This window comes from Rattus norvegicus, chromosome 1 (genome assembly GCF_021556685.1).
Source record: "Rattus norvegicus strain SHRSP/BbbUtx chromosome 1, alternate assembly SHRSP_T2T, whole genome shotgun sequence".
Classification (NCBI taxonomy): Eukaryota; Metazoa; Chordata; class Mammalia; order Rodentia; family Muridae; genus Rattus; species Rattus norvegicus.
The window spans coordinates 202,047,037-202,071,350 of NC_141534.1; the positions used below are offsets into that span (position 1 = coordinate 202,047,037).

Here is a 24,314-nt window from a genome sequence, read left to right on the forward strand (position 1 = left end):
AGAGCCCCAGTAAGTGGGATTGGCTGTGACTTGTTAGTAGTTGTTCTCAAAGAAGAAATCAGATTCAAGAATCTCTATCTCTCTGTGTCCCCTATATCCTTTCTCTCCTGCCTAGAGATAGGGGCTCGAATCAGGTAGCAGCAGGATAAGCGGTAGTGACCCACAAGGTAGCAAAGACCAGCCACACAGGGCTGCCATGGTAGACATTGGGGAAGCCACTTATACCCACCCTTTTTATGAATCCCTGCATTGATTCTGAAAACTGCTGTATTTAAAACAGACAGATGTAAACAATGAGACTCAGGGTAGCTTAATAAACAATGTGCTGACTCCCAGCAGTTTAAGTTCACACTTACACCGTGATACCATTCATTCTCCCACCTTCCTATTCCTTGAATGTCTTTGCTTAAATTTGTTCTAGTCATAGGAGTACTGGTGGCAGCCATTCCCACTTCTTCTAGTAGGCCCTACTGAATCCTTAAGGTCAACCAGAGCATCACAGTACCTCACAGACTGCCTTGTGCACGAACGGGTCCCACCTGGCTGTCTCCATGTTAGGCAGTAGAGCAGTGGTTCTCAAACTTCCTAATGCTCCCTTTATTACAATTTCTCATGCTGTGGTGACCACCAGCCATAAAACGATTTTCACTGCTACTTCACAATTATAATGTTGCTGCTATTATGAATCATAATGTAATTATCTGTATTTTCTGATGGTCTTAGGCCACCCCTGTGAAAGGTCTGTTCGATTTCCAAAGGGGTCATAACTCACAGGTTGAGAAGCATTGCTGTAGAGACACATGCTGCATTTCATCAATTTAGCTCTCACAGGCATCATCCTGGGTCTGCCTACGGCCGGTGCTCAGAGGACAGGCTTGCTGGGTATGCTTCCAGGTTAGACGTGTCCTATTCCCTTCCCTACTCACTAGGGGCTCAGGAAGAACACAGCATGAGCTCCATCTGCATCATGCATGGACCTCTGGCTGCTGCACTGAGAAAGGAGTCTGTTTGCTGTTAGCTACTGAGCAAGTGACTCGCCAGTCACTAACTGTGCTGAAGCTTCAGGGAAAGGTCAAAGCTGAAGACAAAGTCCCCGAGGATGGATACCTTTGCTGGTCCAAGCGTGGCTGCAGTATTTCTGCTCATGCATCTGGGAACATCTTGATGTTTGGTTTGTGGGGACACCCTAGATGTTTTGCACCAGTTCATCGAGGTCCAAGGATGCAGCAGTGAGTCAATGGAACTTTCTTTACACTTGTAGGGAGTTGTACCCCATAGCAAATGTCTTCCCAGAAAGTGTATTTAACTACACAGTGTGCTAGGAGCAGCAACTTTCTCTGAGGTCATCCACTATGTTAAATGCTATAACTTTGATCAATATATGCACATTACTTCCATAACCAGAGAAGCAGCTAAAAAATATCTTCCATGTTCTTCAGCTCATGGACATACAACTTGAGAAGCTTCCTGAATTGTTCAAAGGCTGTGTACTCTCATCTGACTATGGGATGTCCAGAGGCTCTCATCTGATAGAGATCTTTTGAAAATTCAAATGTGATATGACCCCATGTGACCTCTGGGAACCCTTTCATTGCTGTGGTCATTGATTGACATTGTACGACCAACCAACAATCCTTATTCTTACCTGGTGGAGTCGGGTGTCATTGTTTCCATGAGGCAAATAACAGAGATGTTTTAGAAAATGTTAGGGAAAGGCCAGAGTGACATAGAGAGAAAGACTGGGTCACGGGCAGAAGTGAGATCAGGTGCATGCCACACTCCCCAAGAGAGACCTCCCCTCAGCTGGAGTTAAGCCAGGATGGGGATGTGTAAGAGGTATTACCTGCAAGGTCATAGAACTTGCCATCAGAGGCTCAAAACTGTCTTCCAATGGGCCAGAGCTCTGTGGTCCCGCTCGGGTTGCTGGAGAGGGGGTTGCTGGTGAGGGCTCAGGTGTGACAGTGGGGTCTTCATGCTTCTCACAATCCTTTAGTTTTACAACCAAGTCACAGCACGTGTAATCTAGGAAAGCAGACCCGTAATACATTTAGAAGGCACTCAGTGGCTCTCCTGCCTGACTGACACAGGAGGAAGACACACAAGACAATTTAGAATATAGAAATACCAGTGAGTTATTAATGGGCCTTGTTAAGCTGATGAGACCCAGCTTCATCACAGACCTTCCCAGCTGCCCCAGTCACTGCGGCAGTTATCCTGAGTCCGTGACTGGCTAGTTAGGCCATGGAGGTGTTCCTTAGATTACAGTGTTCAGAATGCCTTTGCTCAAAATGAAAGAAGACTTTTCTAGTCTGGATCTCATATTAAGTGTGTCCTGTGTAATTATTACAGTTCGCTTGTTTCAAGACAGCATATTAATCTGTCTTGTGTTTGCCGCACTAATGATATAATGACTGGGGATGGTGTTCAATTATGTATCCCCTCCCCTTCATTTTCCAGAGTCCACCACTAGCCTCACCACTCTCTCAAAGCTGGCAGAGCCCTTTCCTGGGGCCATTTTAGTTTCCCTTTGTAGAAAGGGTAAAAAATTAATTGATCCCTTAGCACCGCAGATAGGGGCCAATCCTGGGGTTAAAAGAATAGCATTAGTAACTGTTCCAGGCCACCTCCTGACCAAGCCTTGGTCTGGAATGCAGGGTAGATCTTCCCATTACTCTTAGCTCACTCTTGCCCTCTGACCTCTACTCCCTGCTGTACCTTCTCCGCTCCAGCCCCACCTAACTCCTCCTTTGTCCTAGTCCAGCATCTTCCTGCTCTATGTGGCCTCTGATGTCTATTAAGTGCTTTTGGTTCTGGTGAATCCCCACCTCCAGGATGAGTCCTAACGACCAGGGCACCTCCTTGCCTCCCTGCCTCCCACATTCTGCAGCATGGTCATGAGTTGGATTGTAGGAGCCTGTCTTCACCTCCCTGCAGCATCTGATGCTTGTTCCCCAAGTATCCACAACACCATGTATAGAGCCTAGAAGCGGATGATTCTGGGAGACTCAAGGTGGCTATGAGGAGGCTCTCCTGGTCACAAGAGACAGTTCATCCAAGCCCCTGGTATCATTTCATTCTTTACAATTGTAGCCTCTCTGACTGGATCCTTTCCCTACTCAGGTCCCTTCAGCCCCTAGGTAACCCAGCCTCCCTCGACTCCTCCTCCACTTCATACCACATGATTTTCTGCCAATACCACACTACTTAGAGGTGCTTAGATCAGCCTCCCAGCCTTCAGGCACCTTCTAAAGATTCCTTTATTGTTCCACGTTCTCTTCAGGCCTATCTAGTAGCTCAGGCTAGCTCAGGTCTAGCCACCAGCCAGCACGCTCTTCCTCCAAAGTTAATGCCAGTCTCTACCACCCTGTTTGCATGTCTCCACGTGAACCCCTTTCCCCCACTCCCCGCTCCAGCTCACAGAGGAACTAGTGTTTTCGAATCTCTTTCCTCCTTTATCCTTATGTGAATATGGTAACCTCGGGGCTAGTTCTAGCAGGATGACTCCTCACTGCTCATGGTATCTGCTCCAAGATCCAAAATCTCTTCACCCAGACCTCTCCTGCCTTAAAGACCTGCTCTCTCCTCCCTGACAGTCCCAGCCTGGTCCCTTCCCTGTCTGTCCACATACTGCTCCTAGGCCATCGCCTGGAATGTAAACCCATTGAGATTCTCTCTTACAAAGTCTTGGCCCTGCCTGCAGTTCAGACTCCTGCCATGGGTGTAGAGGGAAATCTGATTTAAACAATGGGACCCTTGGAGAATCACATGTCCCTGGGCCCCTTGCAATTCTCCATAGTAGCCAAGACCCTCCTGGAACTCTTCACTTTGTGTACCTTTCCCTTCATCCTTGGATTTTTTTTTCCTGTGCTATGATTTTTAAATCTCTAACGGCATTGGCATCTCAAGCGCCAGCTCAGATCATTTTGGACAAAAATGTCTGCTCAGACCTCCCAGAGTGTGGGTCATCCTCAGGCTCCTCATTGTTCACTGTTATTTATAACAGACCTGTGCCTCCTGCACCTCTCCAAGAGTACTGACCAGTTTACAGCTGGTGCTTAACAATTGCTTCTGCAATCAGTTGGCAGTTAAAAACATAAGAACCAACTCCCAGTAATATTACTTTTGCCAATTACCATAGTCATTCTAATTTTTATCACCCCAAATCATGTGATCCTGTATGTGTCTTTCTGTCCCTTTCTAAGTTCTTTCAAAAACGTGTTCAGGGTGATAGAAAGTCCAGTTTCTCTCACTTATACTACTAGTCACCAGAGGCTATTCTCTGTTGTGTCATTCTTTTCATACAGAATTGTTCACTACGGTATTTAGGAGTGGTCAGCAGCTTGACCTGCAGGGATCTGATGCCTATGTCCAACTTGGCTATTTCTATTTCCTCTGTAGGAAATGGTGATGGGGTCCTGCCTATGAATACTAGGGCCCACGCTGCTCATTTAAAATGTTGTCTGTGTGTCAGGGACTGCATCCTTTAGCTATTATTCCTGCCAGCCAGTTAGTGTGAGCTTGGTCACCCCAGAGACATGATACCTTCAGGGTAGCTGCACTAGCACCACAGACCTTCCCAAACTGAGGCTGTTCTGCCCTATGGGTAGCCTCCTGGGTCTTGACTGGCACTAGCCATGGTTGTAGTTAATCTGGGGGCCTCATGATCTGTATAGCACTGCCTTTTGTTTGTGGAGTATAACTTACCCACAGAGTCTACTTGTTGTTCCTGATTTTTCTTTTTCCTCTGACACCTCCATAAAGCCAGCTTGTGCGAACTATTCCAGAAAGGCACTGAGCTATCTTCTTTATGCACATTAAGAAAATGCCCAGGGACTACCACCCTTGCTCCTTACCTTTGGGGAACTGTGTTTCTATCTGAATAGCATCATCTTCCTGCAGAGAGGCACACACAGTTTGTAAAGGGCAAAAAAACCCAGACAGAGGGACTTTGGGTGTCATGAAGTATGAGTGTTGCCTCTTGTGGGACTCAGAAAGGATGTTAGGCTGACCATCATTGCTTGGTAAACTGTCCCCATCAGGAGGGAAGTGTTTAATGGGCTTCTGTCCCACTGGGAAAGCAGAAAGAGTCCTTTGTGCTTGGTGCTGCTGCTTCTTGCTCCGAGAAAGTACTTTTGTTTCTATTAAAAATAAAATGAGAGTTAACTCACATTATTAGATGAGCCCACCTCTTGAGTGCTTGATGCCTTACCCCTTTGCTCTTCTGGCTGGTGGGCTACAACAGGGCTACCGAGAAGAGTGGGTAGCAGTTGATACAGTTACAACTCTCATATGTGGTCATCATCCCTGACCCTGAACTATAGGTCAGGTGCTATATTTTTATATATTGTTACCATGAGTTTGGCTTCATTTGTATACATTGTTACCATATATTTAGCTACAAAGGAACTACTCCCAGTGGTGGTCTTCAGAAGTAGTACCATCTTCCCTACGACGCTCACCAGCATGGGGATGGACCATAGTGAAGGTGGGCTTAACTGTTAGCACCTGAGTTCAAATCCTACCTCTACCACTTAAATTTTCATAGCCTCATCTATAAAATCTAGGTGGTGTAATAATACAATGAGTGACTATTAGCTATTAGTAATTTACCATATTATTGGGTTTTACATAACAAATATAGAACTAGAATATATGCTACAGAATTATTCAATTAGATCTAATGTACCAAATAACATTTATGTAAACATTAATATTAAAATATTATCATGTAAAATATTAAAATAATGTACCAAATAATATGATTTATGTAAGAAGAAAATAACAATGCTTAGAGCATTTTATAGGCACTAAGCATTAGGTTGTTCCTAATAGTACAGAGCCGCTGATATCAAGCTGCAGGTTATAGCAAGGGCAGGGGCGAGAGGCAGAGGATCGTGCCCTTGCCAAGCTCTGATGAGTAGCTCCACAGCTGTCTCTACAGTATTACATCTAATTCCCCAGAGACCTATGTCCACCAGTCAAGGCCAGTGAAGGAAGCTGTATACATCTGTGCTCTGCAGCAGCTCAAAGAGGCAGGTGTTCTGAGGTACACTCACCAAAGGTTACTTTGCATTCAATACGTCTAGAGAGATACTATGGTGAGGGAAATGGCAGGGTCAGAGGTAGGAATGGAAATGTAGACTCTTTCTGCTCCCTGTTTAATAGGCTTGGATATAAAAAAAAAAAACCCTAAACTTTCTTTCATAATATTCTATAAGTTATTATTTTTTTAAATCCCTGTTTTAAGTAAAGTCATGACTCTTCTGGAGTTAACATCAGCCAATGCTGAGGTCCCTGAAAGGAAATGGCTCCACTGGAGGTGCAAGCCTCTAAACGTTTATGCATTCTGTCAGAGGAAAATGCTGGATACCACTGGAGTCGTGAGAGGAGATTCGCACTGTTTTCTTGAGTACGTCCTATACGGGAGAGCATGGGTCCGTGACACCTACTCTGAGCATGTCACTGGTAAGATGTCAACAGCTTCTATAGCTGGCTTTCCCCTTGTATATCTGAGAGCAACTGGATGTGGGTTAAGCTAGGCCATGCCGTCCAATGTGAGAAGCAGCAGGATTAGAACATGGGCACCCCTAAAATCACCTTTTTGACTTTGGGGTCTAGCCCAGAGGAATTAAGTTGGAGACTTTCTCTTCCTGCTCACTATGAGAGTGAATTTGTATTCCCTGTGCTTTTAAAGCAAAACACAGGAAAAGTTCCTACTGGTCCCAAGCTGAATGTGGGGCAGCTGCTGGACTTTGCTTATGAAGTGGAGACATCACCACGTACAATAAAGCTGTATTTTGCTAAATTGTATGGAAACAGGCTTATAAACCTTTACTCCGAAAAAATCACCAATTATGCTTAATTATAAAATACTGTAGAGCAGAAAAATGGCCTATAACAGTCAACCTTCCTACATGGCTTCCTTTCATTAGAGATGCTGAGAAAAAAGAGATACAAAAACCCACTAATTATCAGGGATACAATCTCTGCCGGCTAACAGAGATTATCTGCACCTAAGCTTATTTCAATCAATGTATTTAGTATAGATTTATGGAGTTTAGTGGGCCAATATTCCCACCAATCTAATATCTGTCATTTGCCAGCCCTCGTCTCCTTTTCTGGTTACCTGCCTAATTGTAGTAATATGATAGGTGTGAGTTTAAATGCTTTGCGACTTGAAAGGGAAGCAATCCTAGAGAGTAGAATAGAGTTCCTATAGTGGGTAACTTATTGGGCGTGTATCTTTTGGGATTTCTATGGGTATCTTGCTGATAGTGTTTCTTTTGTGAGTTTGGAAATATGAGCTTGAAAGCCATGGCAGTGAGAAGGGCTCCTAAAAATAATTCTATGTTGAGGGAGTGGAGGAAAGGAATGGGTACACTGGAAAAATGAAAGGAGATTTACGAGCTGTTTTCTCAAGTGTCTACTCTGCAAGAAAGAATAAGCCCATCCCATGGGCCTACACAGGGATAGGCAGACAGTGTGACGGCTTCTTAGTTCCATACACTGGGGGGGGGGGGGGGGGGGGACTTTGGGTTGTTCATTCATGGCCTGTATTCATTTTCTCAAGGTTGTGTCTAAAATACACAACAGAAACAACCAATGGAAGGAAGGATTCGTTGTTGTCGTTGTTGTTGCTGTTGTTGTTTTGTGGATTGAGGGTGATAGATCCTCTCACAGTGGGAAAGCATCATGCTGGGAGTGGTTTGGTGTTAGACCAGAGGCGCTTGTGGAGCAACTTCCTCATTTTCTCCCGCCCAGGAAGTAAAGAGAATTCCGGCCAAAACCCAAACAACCTGCCCAGCCGCTATGGTCCTATATATTTCAGCAAGGGTTTATGTCCTAAAGTTTCCACAACCTGCCCAAACAGCGCTCCCAAGCCGGGACTGATTGTTCTGAGGTAGGATCCGGTCTGGGACATTTTACACCCTCACCCAGACACTACTGAGCTGATACTTTACTACTGCAGGCTCTGCTCTGGTTAAAGAAGCGTGAAAAGGCAGCGTCTATGCCAGATTTTGTGATTTTTGTCTCCTTCCCGAGTCTGTACATGGAGAGGGTTTGGCACTGCACATTTTTTCCTAACAGGAACATGTCAGATTCTTTACATGGTGTTGCTTGATACATTAGGGCTCCGTTCTCTAGCAAACTTTCCTGCCCTGGAATTTGATTGAGGTAGATACTAGAAAGCAAACAGACACCAACGGAAGATTCTGCCCAGGAGTTACAAAATACAAACAAACAAACAAACAAACAAACATATCCTTGGCTGGGAAGATCATTGGGCCATCATGTATTATCCACTACACTTATATGGTTTTAATACCAAAATTCTGTATACCATACATAAAAACACTGTCCTGACACTGTGCCTATTGTGTGAAGGCTTCCAGAAGAGAGTTTAGTAGAGTGGCAAGGCCAGAAGTTAGTAGCAAATCAGGTCCCAAACATACATGGCTAGCACCAATGAGACCATGCTGGGCTACTGCATGGTCAGGCATGCCAGCTAGTGGTTGTGGGTTTGGCAGAGTGTGCTACTCCACATTTCTGGATCCCGACCTATCTATGTACAGCAGCAGATCTTAAGACAGATGGAGCAGGGAACCAGGAAGCAAACCAGAGCCTCCGAAAGGAGAAGCCTGGTATAAATGGGGTAGCAAGGACCTTGGCAATACAGGATCCAGATCAGCCAAGAAGGGGCCTATGCAGGCCAGGCTGGGGCACTACCAGGTTACACAGGAGAACAAGGTGGGCATTTCTCTGGATACTTGACCTCCAGTGGCAGTAATATGCCACCATTCATGCTGACTTGATAAAGTCACTTTCCAGTTTCTTTCCCAGTCTCCAGGAGATGTATAGATTTCAGAGCTGCAATGACTGAGGGACTTGGTATCACAGCAGACAGCAACAACAAAGTTCTGAGTGACTACTCACAAAGACAGACACAGCACTAGGATTCTGTCAGCTGGATGCCAAAGGCAGAACATTAAATCCAGAAAGAGTGGACACGAGGGCTCATAAGGGGCAGCTACACAGTCCACAGTGCAGACCAGGCTATCACATGTAGAACTCATGTTGCCTTCACTGCTATGTGAACTAGATTAAACTATGCCAGGATGTTGAGAGACCAGAGAAGTGATTTAAGCTCTCTAGAACAGTCATCCTGGTAGACAAAGACCATATTAAGGGCTGACATCACAGCTTCCCACCTCCTTAAAACAGATTATATAGATTCTTTTTTTTTTTTTTTTGGTTCTTTTTTTCGGAGCTGGGGACCGAACCCAGGGCCTTGCGCTTCCTAGGTAAGCGCTCTACCACTGAGCTAAATCCCCAGCCCCATTATATAGATTCTTAATCTACTAAGGAGCCTCCTAATGAAAGCAGGACCCTGTGTCAGCATAAGCCACAAGTTTCCTCCACATTTGCATCTAGTAGTCTCCTCAAAGGCCAGACTATTGTTCAACTGCCTTCATCTTTAAAATACAGTAGCTGAAATTTGTGACACTGTCTCTGGATCACTAGCATAAACATCAGTTTCTAAACCGATGGGGTGTGTCTCGGGATGTCCTAAGGATTCTAAGGGCTATCCCTGTTACTCTTTTTTTTTTTTTTTTTTTTTTTTGGTTCTTTTTTTCGGAGCTGGGGACCGAACCCAGGGCCTTGCGCTTCCTAGGCAAGCGCTCTACCACTGTATCCCTGTTACTCTTAGTGGCCCCTGACCACCTTTGACCCTCCACCCTGCTGCCTTCACAACTCTTCTGTGTACATTCAATGGACAAATTTGGTTCACTAAACCTCATAATGACAGCATCTAAACTGAGAACCAGGGAAGTAAACCTGTTAAGAGTGGGCTCTCACCCAGGTAGACACTCATTGTAAATGCAGACATAGGTCCTGCAGGGAGGACTCAGGCTTTCTCAGCAGTAGCAGAACAGGAGAAGGGTCTGCTGTATAGAAGAGAAAGCAGGAGGGGCAGGCTTCTACATGAGTCATGCTAATGCCTCCAAGGAGGAAGGAAAATACAGGAAGGATGGTGGCTTTCTAAGTGTCCAATTTCCCCAGCAGGTATGGCTCACTTTTATTCTTTTCCTTTCTGCCTTCAATTGCAATGCAGGGAGAATCAAAGAAAGTAGAGCCAGCCTGCAGTCATTGAGAAACAGTGAGGAAACAAAACATAAAATGGGCTCTTTCTACAAGCATGGCTGGTGGGAAATCCCTCTCTTTTCTTCTACCTCAGGCTTCATGCTTTGATGTGTGATGCAGGGTCTCCTTGTGTGGAGATGGGCATCTTTGTGGTAGTATCACACCCCACCCACTGCAGACTTCTCTTTAAAATTAGGCATTAATTGCTTCAGTATATTTCTGCTCATCTCTACAGAGTGCATGACATCCTAACGACAAGGGAGGGAGAAAGGGAAAAGGGTGAAGAGGCAGAAAGGACATGGGGTAAATAGCTCCCTCCTGCTGGAGAGGCAGGGGGTTCCTCCTGCTAGATCTTCACATTGATTTATGCTGCAGGAGCAGAGTCTCTGTCACTGAGGTGGCTCAGGGGATAAAGTATTTGCCATGCAAGACTGACAACAGGGGCTAGGACCTCCAGATTCATGCAAATGTTGGTTGGGTTGAGCAGACAGCCTGAAATTCTAACATTTTCAGTGGCCAACATGAGGGTTCTCTTCAGCAAGTTGACTCACTAGACAGGCTGAGATGAGAGGATCTGGATTCAATGAAAGACCATGCCTCAGTATGCAAAGTGGAGAGTGGATGAACCAACTTCTAGATTCTACATACATCCAAGAGTACCTACATACAAGTCAATCTGCACATGTAACATGAAGATACACATGTATACATATGAGAAAGAGGGGATGCTGCAAAAGCTGGAGAATGTGCAGAGGTAGGTGAAGAACATTAGAGTACTTATGCTGCTGAAACCGAAGCTTCCTGGTGATGTCAGCCCTTCCCTAGACAGTGAGCAGCTTTCTACTGACTACACAGATATCAGCAGCTTTTCTTTCTGAAGGAGTAGAGAAAGGGAGGAGGAACTGATGACCAGAAAAGGAAGGCTTGTAAAAAGTAGCTATAGTCACTGACTGAGGAAAGAGGCTGGGCAGAGAGAGCCGCTGGGCTGATTTCATTATGGTGTTTGAATATGAACATGCAAGTCTACATAAGCAGTAACACTGAAAAAAGAGGAAAGAAAAAAAAAAGCCTCATGTGTTCATTGGTGTTATTTTAAGGTTAAGCTCCACACAATGTGGAGAACTGTTAATGCAATTCTCACTTCCTGTAAGACTTGTGCATACAATCACAGCAAAGCAATAATGCCTATTTCCCCCCAGACAGAAACCAGAAAGGATGCTTCTTTTCCCAATATATCATAATTCTAGAGGTTTGGGATATTAATAATAAAATGTCTACACAAACAAAATGTATACAGAGGCAGAAGTAACAATCTACACTCACACATACATGTGCATACCTATCCTCCACAACAGGAGCACTTTACTACATTGCAAGCACCATCACCAAGACACACAAGTTTGTCGGGTTCTGTGTCCCCCTCAGATATCTCTAGAATATCTATTTTTCCACAGTCCTCACCCAGAAGCACGACTCCTCTGATTGGGAAGCATTATAGGAAACACACATTTCAAATATTTCTCAGAACTTAGTCACATCTAAAGAGATATTTTTATTTCTCACTGAAATCTTTTTCCATTAAACTAGCTTTTCCTAAGCTAAAAATGTCACAAATGCTGACTGTCAAAATTTACAAAAGTATTTTGAAATTAAAATACTGGGCTGTGAGTATGGCTTAGAAGTAGAGTATCTGAAGCTCTGGATTCTACCTCTTGAACTATTATAAGAAAGTTCTGAAATCTGACATTTTGAGCCTCTCTGACAAACAATGCCTACAGTGACTATCTGAGGCAGGTAGAGCTCCTTTTGTGGGCATTAGTGTATCTTAGTCATCCCAAAAGGGAGGAAAGGTGGCATAGTGGAGGAAATATTGGACTAAAGCAAGACTGAAAAACAGCAGGGCAAACCCAAACTTTACATCTCCATTAAAAGTGCTCTTCAGATCTCCAACTCCTTTCAGCTTTGTTAATTGCAACACACTTCTTTCTCTTCTGCTGTTTCCATACCTAGTCTGTAGCTTTTCTCAGCAGGTATCCCACAATTCTGGCATCTCCAAAATCTCAGGGACCCCAATGAAATCCATGCTTGACTTTCATAGTTTCATGCAGGGATACCCCTGGCACATGCCTAGCCTCAATGGCTTTTCCTCTTTTCCTTGAAGGAGCTTCCAGAACCCCTTTCTTGTATCCTTGACTCTAAAGCCAGAGCCATGTGGCTGACCTGCCAAGTTCTGCTGCTTGATGGGACTGGAACTTGGTCCCCTCATTCAAATACATTTTCATTAGCTTTCTGTTTCCAAGATTTTCCTTCATTATTTAAGCTTTTCTTAATTAATTTTCACAAACAGAAAGCTTAGCTGAGTTGAGTTTTGTTTCTAAGGTTACTACTTCCTTTTTTCCATTTAGCATCACGTTTTTCTTTAAAAGTTTTATTGCCTTGAGCCCAGGACTTAGTTCCATTACATTTCCTGGTGCTCTTTTCCTCCTAATTTTGTACATCTTATATTTTCCCTTGCTCAGACTGCTCCTTTTCATTATAGAGCTGCATAAGAATGGTTACTAATGATCTAAGAGACACAGTCAATACTAGACTGTCTTGAAATTTCCTCTGCCAATACCATTCATCCAAAATGCTTCAGTTTTGCCTCAGGTAGATAGGGGCAAAAAGCAGTCACACTTTTTGCTAAATATCACAAGATCAGTCTCTAAGCCAATTAATAATATACTTCTTTGCAACCTCTTGAGTCAGGATGTCATAATCTACATTACTCTTGGCACCATCACTTTCCGTATTTCTTGCTATTATGGTCCATTAAGCCCTAATTAAAGCATTCAACTGTTTTCCTAATCCAAAGTCCCAAATAAAAGGCCCAGCCAGACCTATCACAGTTATACCCTGCTCCCTAATAGCAATTTCTATTTTAGTCAGTGTTCTATTACTGTGAAGAGACACCATGACCATGACAACTCTTACAAAAGAAATCATTCATATTGGGGCTTTCTTACAATTTCAGAGGTTTAGTCCATTATATTTATGGCAGAGAGCATGGCAAGACACAGGATACAAGACACCCAGGATGATTACATCCACCCCAGCCCTCTCCTCCTACCACTAAGAACTTGACACCTACTACAAGCATCTTTCATGACCAATGATTGTCAACTCCACTCCATCTCTGAAGTAAACCTTCAGTGTAGTCAATTGCTAGGAGGCTCATCTCATACAAACATCTATAACTGAGGAGCATTCCAAGTCTCTTCTGGCCTCAGGGGACTCTTTGGCCACCTCAGAAGCTGACATTTGCCTATATGATTCTGGTATTAGGAATATAAGTAGTCTTCAGGGAGCTATGAACGTCTATTCACAAGTGATTCACCTCACTTGGGATTTCATTTGCCAAAGGCTTACATCAAAGATGAAAGACATACATTCCTTCTAAGTATGCACAAGAAGTTGAGAATGTGCAGGGATGGTCTTGAAGGCTCTGTATCCATCTAGCTTCTTGGATTGTCCTTCTTTTCATCCACTCATCGGCCACATGTTTGTACAGGATATGTAAAAAGATGCAAGCAGAAAGGAATCTCACAGATGAACCCACAAACTTTACATATGTAAATATACCTGTGTGCATGCAGATGTAGACACAGAAAAGCAGAGTTGGCATCTTAGAAATCTAGCATAGGACAGAATTGAGAGTGTAATTATAAGTCTATTTATTACAGATCTGGCTCCAAATGTCAGTCTTATCAATAAATAAAATGGACTAAACTCACCTTTTAAAGGAAAATGAGCATTTGGTATGACTTGAAAAGCAAATAGCCTTTGACAATGGTTTAATAAAGCAACATGGGAACTTGTGTCCACTTAGTGGTTCCCCAGTGGGAGCTTCACTCTGGTGGCTTATAAGACACTCCACCAATTTCACAAGCATTACTGCCTAGTTGTTCTTATCTACAGACTTAAAATAAACCCAGGGCAAGTAGCGCAGACCCAACGCTGAGGTATCAGCACAGTGGGGAAGACAGTCTTTTTTGTAGAATGGAAGGAGGTCATTTGGATCTGCACTGGGCAGAGTGTAGTAGATCCACAGAATAGTCCATCTCACCTATAGCACTGAGATGTTGTCAAAGAGTACTAGGCATCCCAAATCACCAAACCACAAATAAATCAGATAAGGATTAGCCATGTGATAGAACCTGCTATTTGTGACTGGAGATTGTCCTCCCAGTGACCAAGAGATGTAAAGGCCCCACAGAAAGCCAAAAGGTACCAAACACAAAGATACCTCCAAGAACACTAAGCCTTCCCAGAAACCTAGCAGAACATAGATGAAACCTCTTGAAGACATCTGGGCCTTACTCCCACCCAGTTACAGCTATGCTTAGATTTAAGGTCTTGATGGTCCACATACAGCAAGACCTGGATGTTGCTACCAGGAATCTCCTTGTGTTTAGAACAACATTCACAGCAAGGCCTACATATTGTTTCTGAATATCCACATGTCACTGGTGAACATAAGCCCCTGTCACACCCTGCTGCCTCCTGCATTAGCAAAACCATGGCTCTTGTTTAGATGCTGTTTTCTGGCAATAGTTTGAACACATCCCCTATTTTCTACTTTTATGGAAACAAGAAACAAATGGGCAAATGAATGCACAAGACTTAACAATAGTAAGGAGAAAAGGGACCTCAGTTAGCATGGAGCCAGAGGGAACCTTCAGCCTCACTTCAAGGTCATGGGACTTGAGACAGAAACTGCCCAGTTTTGTGCTGCATGATGAAGAGAATAATCAGGACTAGAAATATCATGCTAAATATACATGACCAAGATGGGGCCTAAACCTGTGAGATATAAAACAAAGAATTTTATAATTCTGTTGGTGGTTCTGATGATAGACTTTACCTCCTATGACAGTTTTCAACTAAGAACTTATTATTCACAGCAGTCTGAGGAGCTGGGGTTAGGAAAGATATAAGAAAAAGATACCCGTTTATCATGCTATCCTTTTGCTCCCTCCCACCCCTTCCCCTTTTTTTCCTTCTAATAGTAGGACCTCTTTTCCCCCACTCAAGAAGGGTAACAATACTTCTAATGACCCTACATCAGAAAAGGAAGCATATTCCAAGGTTAGAGGATCCCCATAGAAAAAGCTCTGACCTTCTTGGTATTGTCTGGGGTGAACAGAATTACTTCCGGAGCAGCTGGAAGGGTTTCCAGATTAGGATCCCGCTAGCTTTCCAATTCTATCACGTGGTTCACATGCCTCAACCACATCAACCCAACCCAGCTGGAAGCATGTTCTCTACACGCAGCCTCTCCTAAGAATGTTCTGCTCTTTGAAGGCTATTTTTGACAATCGAAATTGGAGATGTTCCCACGGGCCTCCATGGAAAAGCACATAGTGTGTGAAAATAGCAACTAGGAATGAATCAAGCCTCAGAAGGAGGCTGAGTCAGCAAGGCTGGCTGGCTCCCTCTGCCTTTCTCTTCTGCGACTTTCAGACATGAACACTTAACACTCTGACATATTCATCTCTTCCCCAAAGGACTGTAATGTACAATGACATGAACAGGTGGTGTCTCACCAAAGTTCTGCTTCCTGGTCCCTCCCATAGCATGGAGAATTTAAGTTATTTATTTCTCTCCAATAAAATGATTCTGCAGGAAACAGAACAGTCTATGGACTTCACTCAAGAGACTGCTTAGGCTGGGAAAACTAGAAATGTGTTTAACTGGTTCTTAAAAGCTACTGTCTTGTGAAAGTATTTACCATATGCCCCAGAGAAGTAAGAAATTTCTTTGTGAAAATTGTGTGTGTGTGTGTGTGTGTGTGTGTGTGTGTGTGTGTGTGTGTGTGTAATCATGAGGAAATTCACTGAAAAGTACCCCTGCCCCAGTCAATGCTTAATATACAAGTCCAAGAGGCTGGAGAGAATGGCTCAGAAGTTAAGAGCACAGGGGTCCTGAGTTCAATTCTCAGTAATCACACGGTGGCTCACAACCATCTCTAATGGGATCTGAGGCCCTCTTTAGTCACACAGGTGTATATAGAGTACTCATATACATAAATAAACCTTTAAAATGTATGTTTTTAAACACATACACATACATACATACATACACACACACACACACACACACACACACACACACACACACACACACACACACCTACCTGAAGAAGGGAAAGACATCACCAATCTTTTATCCTTGATGATAGCTAATGATGGGTAAGGTGTGGGGTTTGTTGAGTCCTGGCATTTTAAAACACTCAGCTCCCACACACTGACCCTGTTTTATATAAAACTAGTTCTACTAGCAGTAAGCCACATGCAGTCTGGAAAGAAGTAAGAGTTTCTCCCCTTATACCATATTCGACCTTACATTGGTGCAAATATTCAGGCAAGATCAGGTTCTTGTGGATAGAAAACAGCTCATTAGTTTTCCTTGAGTCTTTAAGCCCAGGACATCATTTAAGCTCAGAACTTCTCTGGGGATAGCATCTATGTTCTACGCCTGGGCCCACCCTATTGCTGCAGTACTCAGACTTGTCCATATTCATTGCCTCTCTTGACACCTTCCAAGGGCATCTGAGGTCTCACAGTGGAATGACCATAGATCCCCTTTCAAAAAGTGAGTTTTTAGGCAAATAGGTCCTCAGGGCACACTGGTGCTTGCTGGTTTATAAAAAACATATTTAAGTGGTCATTATTCATACACATTGTTAGTAGCTTGGGAAAAAGACCTAGGATATAAGAGAAGCTTTTAGACTTTTTTTTTTTAATCCCGTTTTTATTAGTTGAAACTTAGATTTAAAAAAAAAAAAGTTCATTTGTGAAAGATTCAGAAAAGTCCTGAACAGAGCAGTATTTCAAGTAAAGTCATTTCTCAGAAATTATAAAATGACTGTCTCTGTGCTTGGTGAGCTACCAGATATAGCATAAACATACATGTAACATCACAGTTACTAAAACACCCGGGAAATCCCATGGGGCTCAGTGTTTCAGCCAGTCCTCTGGTGGGCAGAGAGAAGTCACCAGCCACCAGGAACCAATCACACTCAGCCTGCTGACATAACCCCTCAGTACAACCTTTATTTACTGTGACCCAAGAGCTCTCAGAATGGCTGAGCCTGTAACATACTTCATTTCAGGACATGAAAATGCTAGCAACAGCTTGGAATGCATCACTAGAGTGCTAGTAGCCATTTTCACCCTGGTTTTGCCATCCATCAACTATATGTCTATGAACAAACCACCCACCCATCCAGTCTCAAGGTGTTCAACTATTTTGTAACCATTCAACAACTTACCAACACACACACATGCACACACACATGCACACACACATGCACACACACATTCTACTGTGCGAAGTGTGATCTGTGATTTGAGACACTATTACTTATGATTAATAGTTAAGACTACAATAAAAGAATCTTTACTTGCCAATGGCCATCTACCAAAGGAAATCATTAATGAACACCAGTTTCATTGTTCAATGAATTCTGACATTGCAGAAGGACACCAATATGTCTATGTCTCTAGAATAGCACTCTCCCACTCAACCACCTTCCTGAGTGTAAGCAGCTGTGTGAGAGGGGCCCAGCTATACAGTCCTCTCCCCACTGGCTTCTGTCTTATCATCACTGCATCCTCATCACTAGAAACAGTTGAGAAAGAGCTATGTGCAGGAGCCAAAGGAGACTCAGGATTTTAAGTGTATTTGCAATGCAAAGTCAGAATAAAGAGAGGACAATAACTGTTTCTTCCCTTCTATAGAGACAGTTTCCTTTTGGTGAACATGCTTTAATCCCCCATACCTCTAAAGTGTCCTGAATGCTTTAGTCAGATATTTGCACCAGACTAGGGAAAAGGATTACAGGGTGTATAGTGATGGGGCCCAACTTTCTATACCTCACAGGAGCGATAGAGCACTTCAGCAATTCAAGGTTGAGGTGTACAAGACATTTGGACCTTTGGATTACAAGGTGGCAGATACTGAGGGAAGTTCTGGGTCTGTGCATGTGAATGGCCCTCCTGGTGTGTCGCCTACAGAGCTGGGGCCCAGACAACAGGGTCAGAAACAAATTACCAATTAGACTAATTTCTCAGCAAAGTCTGGTCACTAGGGTAAGTGTAGGATCCCAGTGTTTTGTCTGAAACTGCGGGAAAGAATATACTATGAGATAAATTCAACCAGAAGGCACAAGCCTTCCCATCAAGTACAGAGAAGCCTTTCCTGTCTAGATGTGGGAGGCCAAGAGCTGGGCCAGAGAAAGGACCTCTGAAATCTCAAAGGCTCTTAAGCTTTGGTCCATCCTACCTCACATGGAAGGCTGACTTGAGCACAGATACCCACTCAAGAACGCAGCATGTGATGTACACCATGTCACGGCTGCCCTCTGGCCACAGGCAGCTGCTATTTATACACTTGGGGATTAGCCTTTTTCTCCACAAACACGCCTTTCTCCCATTAGTGCTAATGGCAGTCATGTGGCTGAACCAAAGCCATTTCATCTCCCAGATAGTCTAAAAATACCCTACAGAGAGGAAAACATATGTATTGTTTTTATTTGGGATTTTAAAAGCAAAACAGAAAGGAAAGGAAATTCAACCCCTTCCTGGTGGTGATACTAGAGTAGTTACAGGTCTGTGCAGGTTTATGCACTGGGCAATGTGTAAGGTGCAAGCGGATTACAAGTTACTTTCACATTGCTGTGCCTAGATTCTTGATCAGATGCTACTTAAATGAGGGAGGACTTGGCTCACAGTTTGAGGGCAGCGTCCATCATGGTTGAGAAGGCAAAGTAGCTTCCTTGCTCACTTTTAGCACATCAGAAAGCAGGGACGTGCTAGGGAAGTAGAGCCAGGCTATGAACCTCAAGACCCATCCCCAAGAGGGCCTACTTCCTTCAGCTAATCCTTGGCTCCTCATGGTTCCACACTCTTTCCAAACAGTGCCACCATCTGGGGACCAAGTATTCTCACACACTCAGACTTAAACCAGCAGCCTAAGAACCTCCTTATCCCTGACAAACACTGCCCATTTTCCTTGAATGACTGGGATACTGACATGCTCTGCCTGGTGTGTTGACAAGAAATGATTCCTGCCTGCTGGCTCAGAGGATGAGCATTGTTCCAGAAAAGTCCATTGCAGAGAAAATTTCTAAAAAAGGTAATTGTATTTTCTTAATGACTCTGTTACTTACTTGTAACCACAAGAATGAGAGGGAAATGCTAGTTGGATATGAGAAAATCATACTTCAAATACAAAGATGCTTCTCAAGATATAAATGGATATTAGCCAAAAGAAAAAGTGCAGAATACCCCAAGATACAGTCCACGGAATTCAAAAAGGTCAACAAGCTGAAGGGCCCACTTGGGAAGGAGAAGAAAGCAACCACAAGGGGAGGAAGGGACAGGGAGGGAGAGAGGATGGAGGTGGGGAGAGAGGAGAACATGATCTGGTATTGGGTGGGAGGAAAGGACTGAAGCTCTGAGGGACAGCAGAAAGAATGGAAACAGGCAATTGGGAGGAAGGAGGTTGGGAGGACCCTCCAGAATATGTCAGAGACATAGGAAGTGAAAGACTCTCAGGACTCAAAGGAGGGAGGGGGTAAATGAAATGGCCTACAGTGGGGAGAGGGAACTTGTTGAGTCCACATCCAGCAAAAAGACAGGTCATCAAGTGAGAGATGGGGTTGCTATCCCACAGTCAAAACTCTGACCCATAATTCTTCCTGTCTGAAGAAATGCAGGAATAGAAATGGAGAAAAGCCTGAGGAAAAGAAAGTCCAGCAACAGGTCCAAAGTGGGATCTAGCTCAAGGAGAGTCCCCAAGACCTGACACCATTACTGAGACTATGGGGCATTAACAAAATGGGACCTATCATGACTGCCCTCCAAAAGACACAACAAGCAGCTGAGTCAGATGCAGATATGTGCACCCAACTAATGAACAGAAGCTGCTCGCCCCTCTGCTGGTTGAATTAGGAAAAAGCTGAAGGAAGCTGGGGAGGAGGTCAACCCTGTAGGAGGACCAGTAGTCTCAATTAACCTGTCCACCCCCAGATCTCTCAAACACTGGATCACCAACCAGGCAGCATACACCAGCTGAGATGAGGCCCCCAACACATATACAGCAGAGGACTCCTGGGTCTGGGTTCAGTCAGGGAAGATGAACCTAACCCTCAAGAGACTGGAGGCCCCAGGAAGTTTAGAGGTTTGGTGGGATGGTGGGGTGGGGACATCCTCATGGAGAGGGGTTGGGGGAAGAGGTATGGGATGTGGAATATGAGGGTGGGCTGGGAGGGGAATAAAATCTGGAGTGTAAAAATAAAAAATAAATTAAAAATTGATCTATGGTTAAGGAAAAAGCTGTAATAAAATGCTAATCAAATCGTGATTAAATGTTAATCAAATACTAATATCATCATTTGCCACACCCAAAGTATCACTGAAAATCAGGACTTAAAATGAACTCTGTACTCAGTCCCAAATGGATGTCGCCATCAAATTCCTCTCTCGTCAGAGACCAGGGAAACCTTCAGAAAAGAAGGTGGAAAGAGGATAAGAGCCAGAGAGGATGGAGGACACCAAGAAAACAAAGCCTCTAAATCAACGCAAACAAACCTCATATCAACTTGCCAAGAGCGAGCAGCATGCACAGGGCCTGCACCCGCCTACGCTTATGGCTTCAGTCTAGTGTTTTCATGGGATTCCATGGAGTGTGAACCAGTGGCCTCTGACTCTTGGACCTTTTCCTTCTGTTAGCTTGTTCTGTCCAACTATAATGTGATAGTGTTTATGTTAGAAAACGAATGAATGAATTAAATAAAAACCTAGCTACTAGGGTAAAGGTTAACAATGGAACTGCCATTTGTACCTGCTGTGAGATGGAAAAATCAGTTTTCTCTAATGGCAGGACACTAGGAACATCATCTTTTTATTGAGTTATAGTTTGTGTTTTGTTTTTTGTTTTGTTTTGTTTTGTTTTTTTTGCTTCTGTTTGGGCGTTTTATTTTATTTTCTTGGTTTGGACGGGTTTTGTTGTATTGGGCTTTTGTTGGTTTTGAGAAAGAAAGTTGGATGGGTAGGAAGTGGGAAAGGATGTGGAAGCACTTGGGGAGAAGAAGAATATGATCAAAATATATTTAATTTTTTAAAATAATAAAACATTTAATAAGAGAAAAATACTTTTATATTACAGGGGTTTAAAGCTATTATTTCAAGAATATTCACAGGAATTTTGACTTTTTTAAGTTTATGTGAATAAATTATAATTTTCCTGGAATAATTTCAGAATGGCACTTCAATTTTCCCACTTAAAAAACTAGAATGTTCTATTTAAATGAGCACATGAACTTGGTCTAACCCCCAGATAATTTTTCTTCATAAGATTTATTTCTTCGTGATAACCTCTTGTTCAGAAATATAATTGCATGTGTAGAAATATTTGGCCTTAAAAACTATATTATCCCATAATTTTAATATCAACTAATTAAATTCATCTTCACAAATATTAAAAATTACATGAAATAAAATAAAATAAAATGAATTTCCGGTCAGCTCTGTCTCCAACAGGATGATGGGCTTTGGATGTGGCAAGCTTGTCTGCCTTCTCTTGTCTCTGACTCTCTAATCTTCCATGTGGCTCTATGTTACTCTCTGGGATTCTTTCCCTGTTGCTTGGATTTGAAAGTTTCTTTAAACATGAGCAATGCTTGGGAATTCACAAATATAACTTGTCTCTGCCTACAAAGGTTGTTCCCAGGGACTAGGGACCACAGAGTAATCTGTCCAGCATCTCATTTGTTTAAAAATGGTGAAGGCATCAAAAAGATCATCCACTATCATCAAGTATGCTTCATCCCAGAGATGCAGGGAAGGCTCAGCATACATAAATCCATAGTTATAATCCACCATACAGGCAAATTGAAACACAAAAACACACAATCATACTTCATTAGATGTAAAAAAAAAAGGCCTTTGACAAAAATCTAACACCCTCCTTCATGATAAAATCCTGAGGAGACTAGAGATACTAGGGATGTAACTCCACATAATAAAGACAGTTTACACCAAGCACATAGTTAACACAAAAATAAGTGGGGAGAAATTCAAAGCAATTCCACGAAAATAAGGAACAAGATAAAGTTGCCCACTCTGCATACCTATTCAATACAGTACTTGAAGTCTTAACTAGAACAAGAAGATAACTGAAAGAGATAAAGGAGTTAAAATTGGAAGGGAAGAAGTCTCAGTATTATTTGTGGATGATATGGTACTGTACATAAGTAAACTAAAAAATTCCATGGGAAAACACAGTAGGTAAACATTTTCAGCAAATCTGAACACAAAAGTAATTCACGAAAATCAACTGACTGGAAAGAAATCAGGGAAACAACACTTCTTATAAAAGCCTCAAATAATATAGAAATGAAAGACCTGTATGATAAAAGTTTCGGGTTATTGAAGAGAGAAATTAAAGAAGATATTAGAAGATGGAAAGATCTCCCATATTCCTGGATCAATAGGATTAACATGGTAAAAATGGTCATTCTACCCAAAGCAATCTGCAGATTAAATGCAATTCTTACCAAAGTTCCAACACAATTCTGCACAGATTTTGAACGAACAATTTTGCTTCATATGAAAATCCCTAAAACCTAGAATAGCTAAAACACTCCTGAATAATGGAAGAACTCCTGGATGTCTCATTACTACCAATTTCAAGTTGTTTTGCCAAGCTGCAGTAATAAAAACAGCATGGCACTGGCACAAAAACAGACACATTGATCAATGGAATCCAATTAAGATCCAGACACAAATACTTACACACACACACACACACACACACACTCACACACAAATGCACACACACACATGTACACATACACATGTGCGTGTGCCAGAAACAAACACTTAAAAAAAGACAGCATCTTCAACGAATGATGTATCTGGTTTTAATGTAGAGGTCTTTGATGTGCTCGGACTTGAGTTTTGTGCTAGGTGATATATATTGATCTATTTGCATTCTTCTACATGTAAATGGTTCTGGTTAGACTGGATGTAGAAGAATGCAAATAGATCAATATATCACCCAACACAAAACTCAAGTCCAAGCAGATCAAAGACCTCCACATAAAACCAGATACCCTAAATCGGATAGAAAGAAAAGTGGGGAATAGTCTTGAGCTCATTGGCATAGGAAGATTTTCTAAATAGAACACTAATAGCATTGGCTCTAAAATCAACAACTAATGAATGGGACTTCGTGAAACTGAAAAGCTTCGGCATTGCAAAGGACACCTTCCTTTAGACAATGTGGCAGCCTACAAATTAGAAAATAAAAAAAAAGAACATTAACTACACATTAGAGTGCTAATTTCCAAAATATATAAGGAATTAAAAAAACTAAATATCAAGAAAATAAGTGACCTGATTTTAAGATGGGGTACAGATCTAAACAGTAAGTTCTAAAAGAGGAAGTTCAAATGGCTGAGAAACACTTAATGGTTCAACATCCTAATCATCAGGGAAACGCAAATCAAAACTACTTAGAGACTTCCATTTTCACTCATCGGAATGCCTGAGATCAATAAAAGGTGACAGCACATGCTGGTAAGGATGGGGAGCAAGGGGAACACTCATCCGTTAAGGGTGGGAGTGCAAATTCGTATGGCCATTATGGAAATCAGTATAGTGGTTCCTCAAAAAGATGGGAATCGATCTATCTCAAGATCTAGCTATAACACTCTTGGGCATATACCCAAAGGCTGCTTCATCTGACCAAAGAGACACTTGCCTGACCATGTTCATTGCTGCTCTATTCATAATAGCCAGAAGCTGGAAACAGCCTAGATGTCCCTCAACAGATGAATGGATAAAGAAAATGTAGTACATTTATATAATAGACTATTACTCAGTCATTTAAAATCATGACATCATGAAATTCCACAAATAAATGGACAGAACTAGGAAAAAAATCATCTTGAATGAGGTATTCCAGACCCAAAAAGACAAACATGGCAGGTATTCACTATGCGTAGGTATTAGCTGTGAAGTTGATCATACTATATATAATAAGCCACAATCCATAGAACCACAGAGGTTAAGTACAGAGTAAGGGACTAGGGAGCACAGATAGATCTTATTAGATAGGAGAAG

The 24,314-nt window shown here is 42.6% G+C and overlaps 1 protein-coding gene across 30 annotated transcripts in view; it reads right to left on the reverse strand.

Moving 5' to 3' along the window:
• The window catches only part of C1h10orf90 (similar to human chromosome 10 open reading frame 90), a 232,411-nt gene that overhangs the window by 30,110 nt on the left and 177,987 nt on the right, over positions 1–24,314 (reverse strand). For 19 of the 30 annotated variants that reach the window (XM_087655359.1, XM_087659560.1, XM_087651198.1 and 16 more), the window contains 2 exon segments: positions 4,854–5,138; positions 1,844–2,022 (listed from right to left, as the gene is read on the reverse strand). In XM_087655359.1, the coding sequence (XP_087511485.1) occupies positions 1,844–2,022; positions 4,854–5,138 (464 nt within the window). 30 annotated transcript variants of the gene reach the window in all.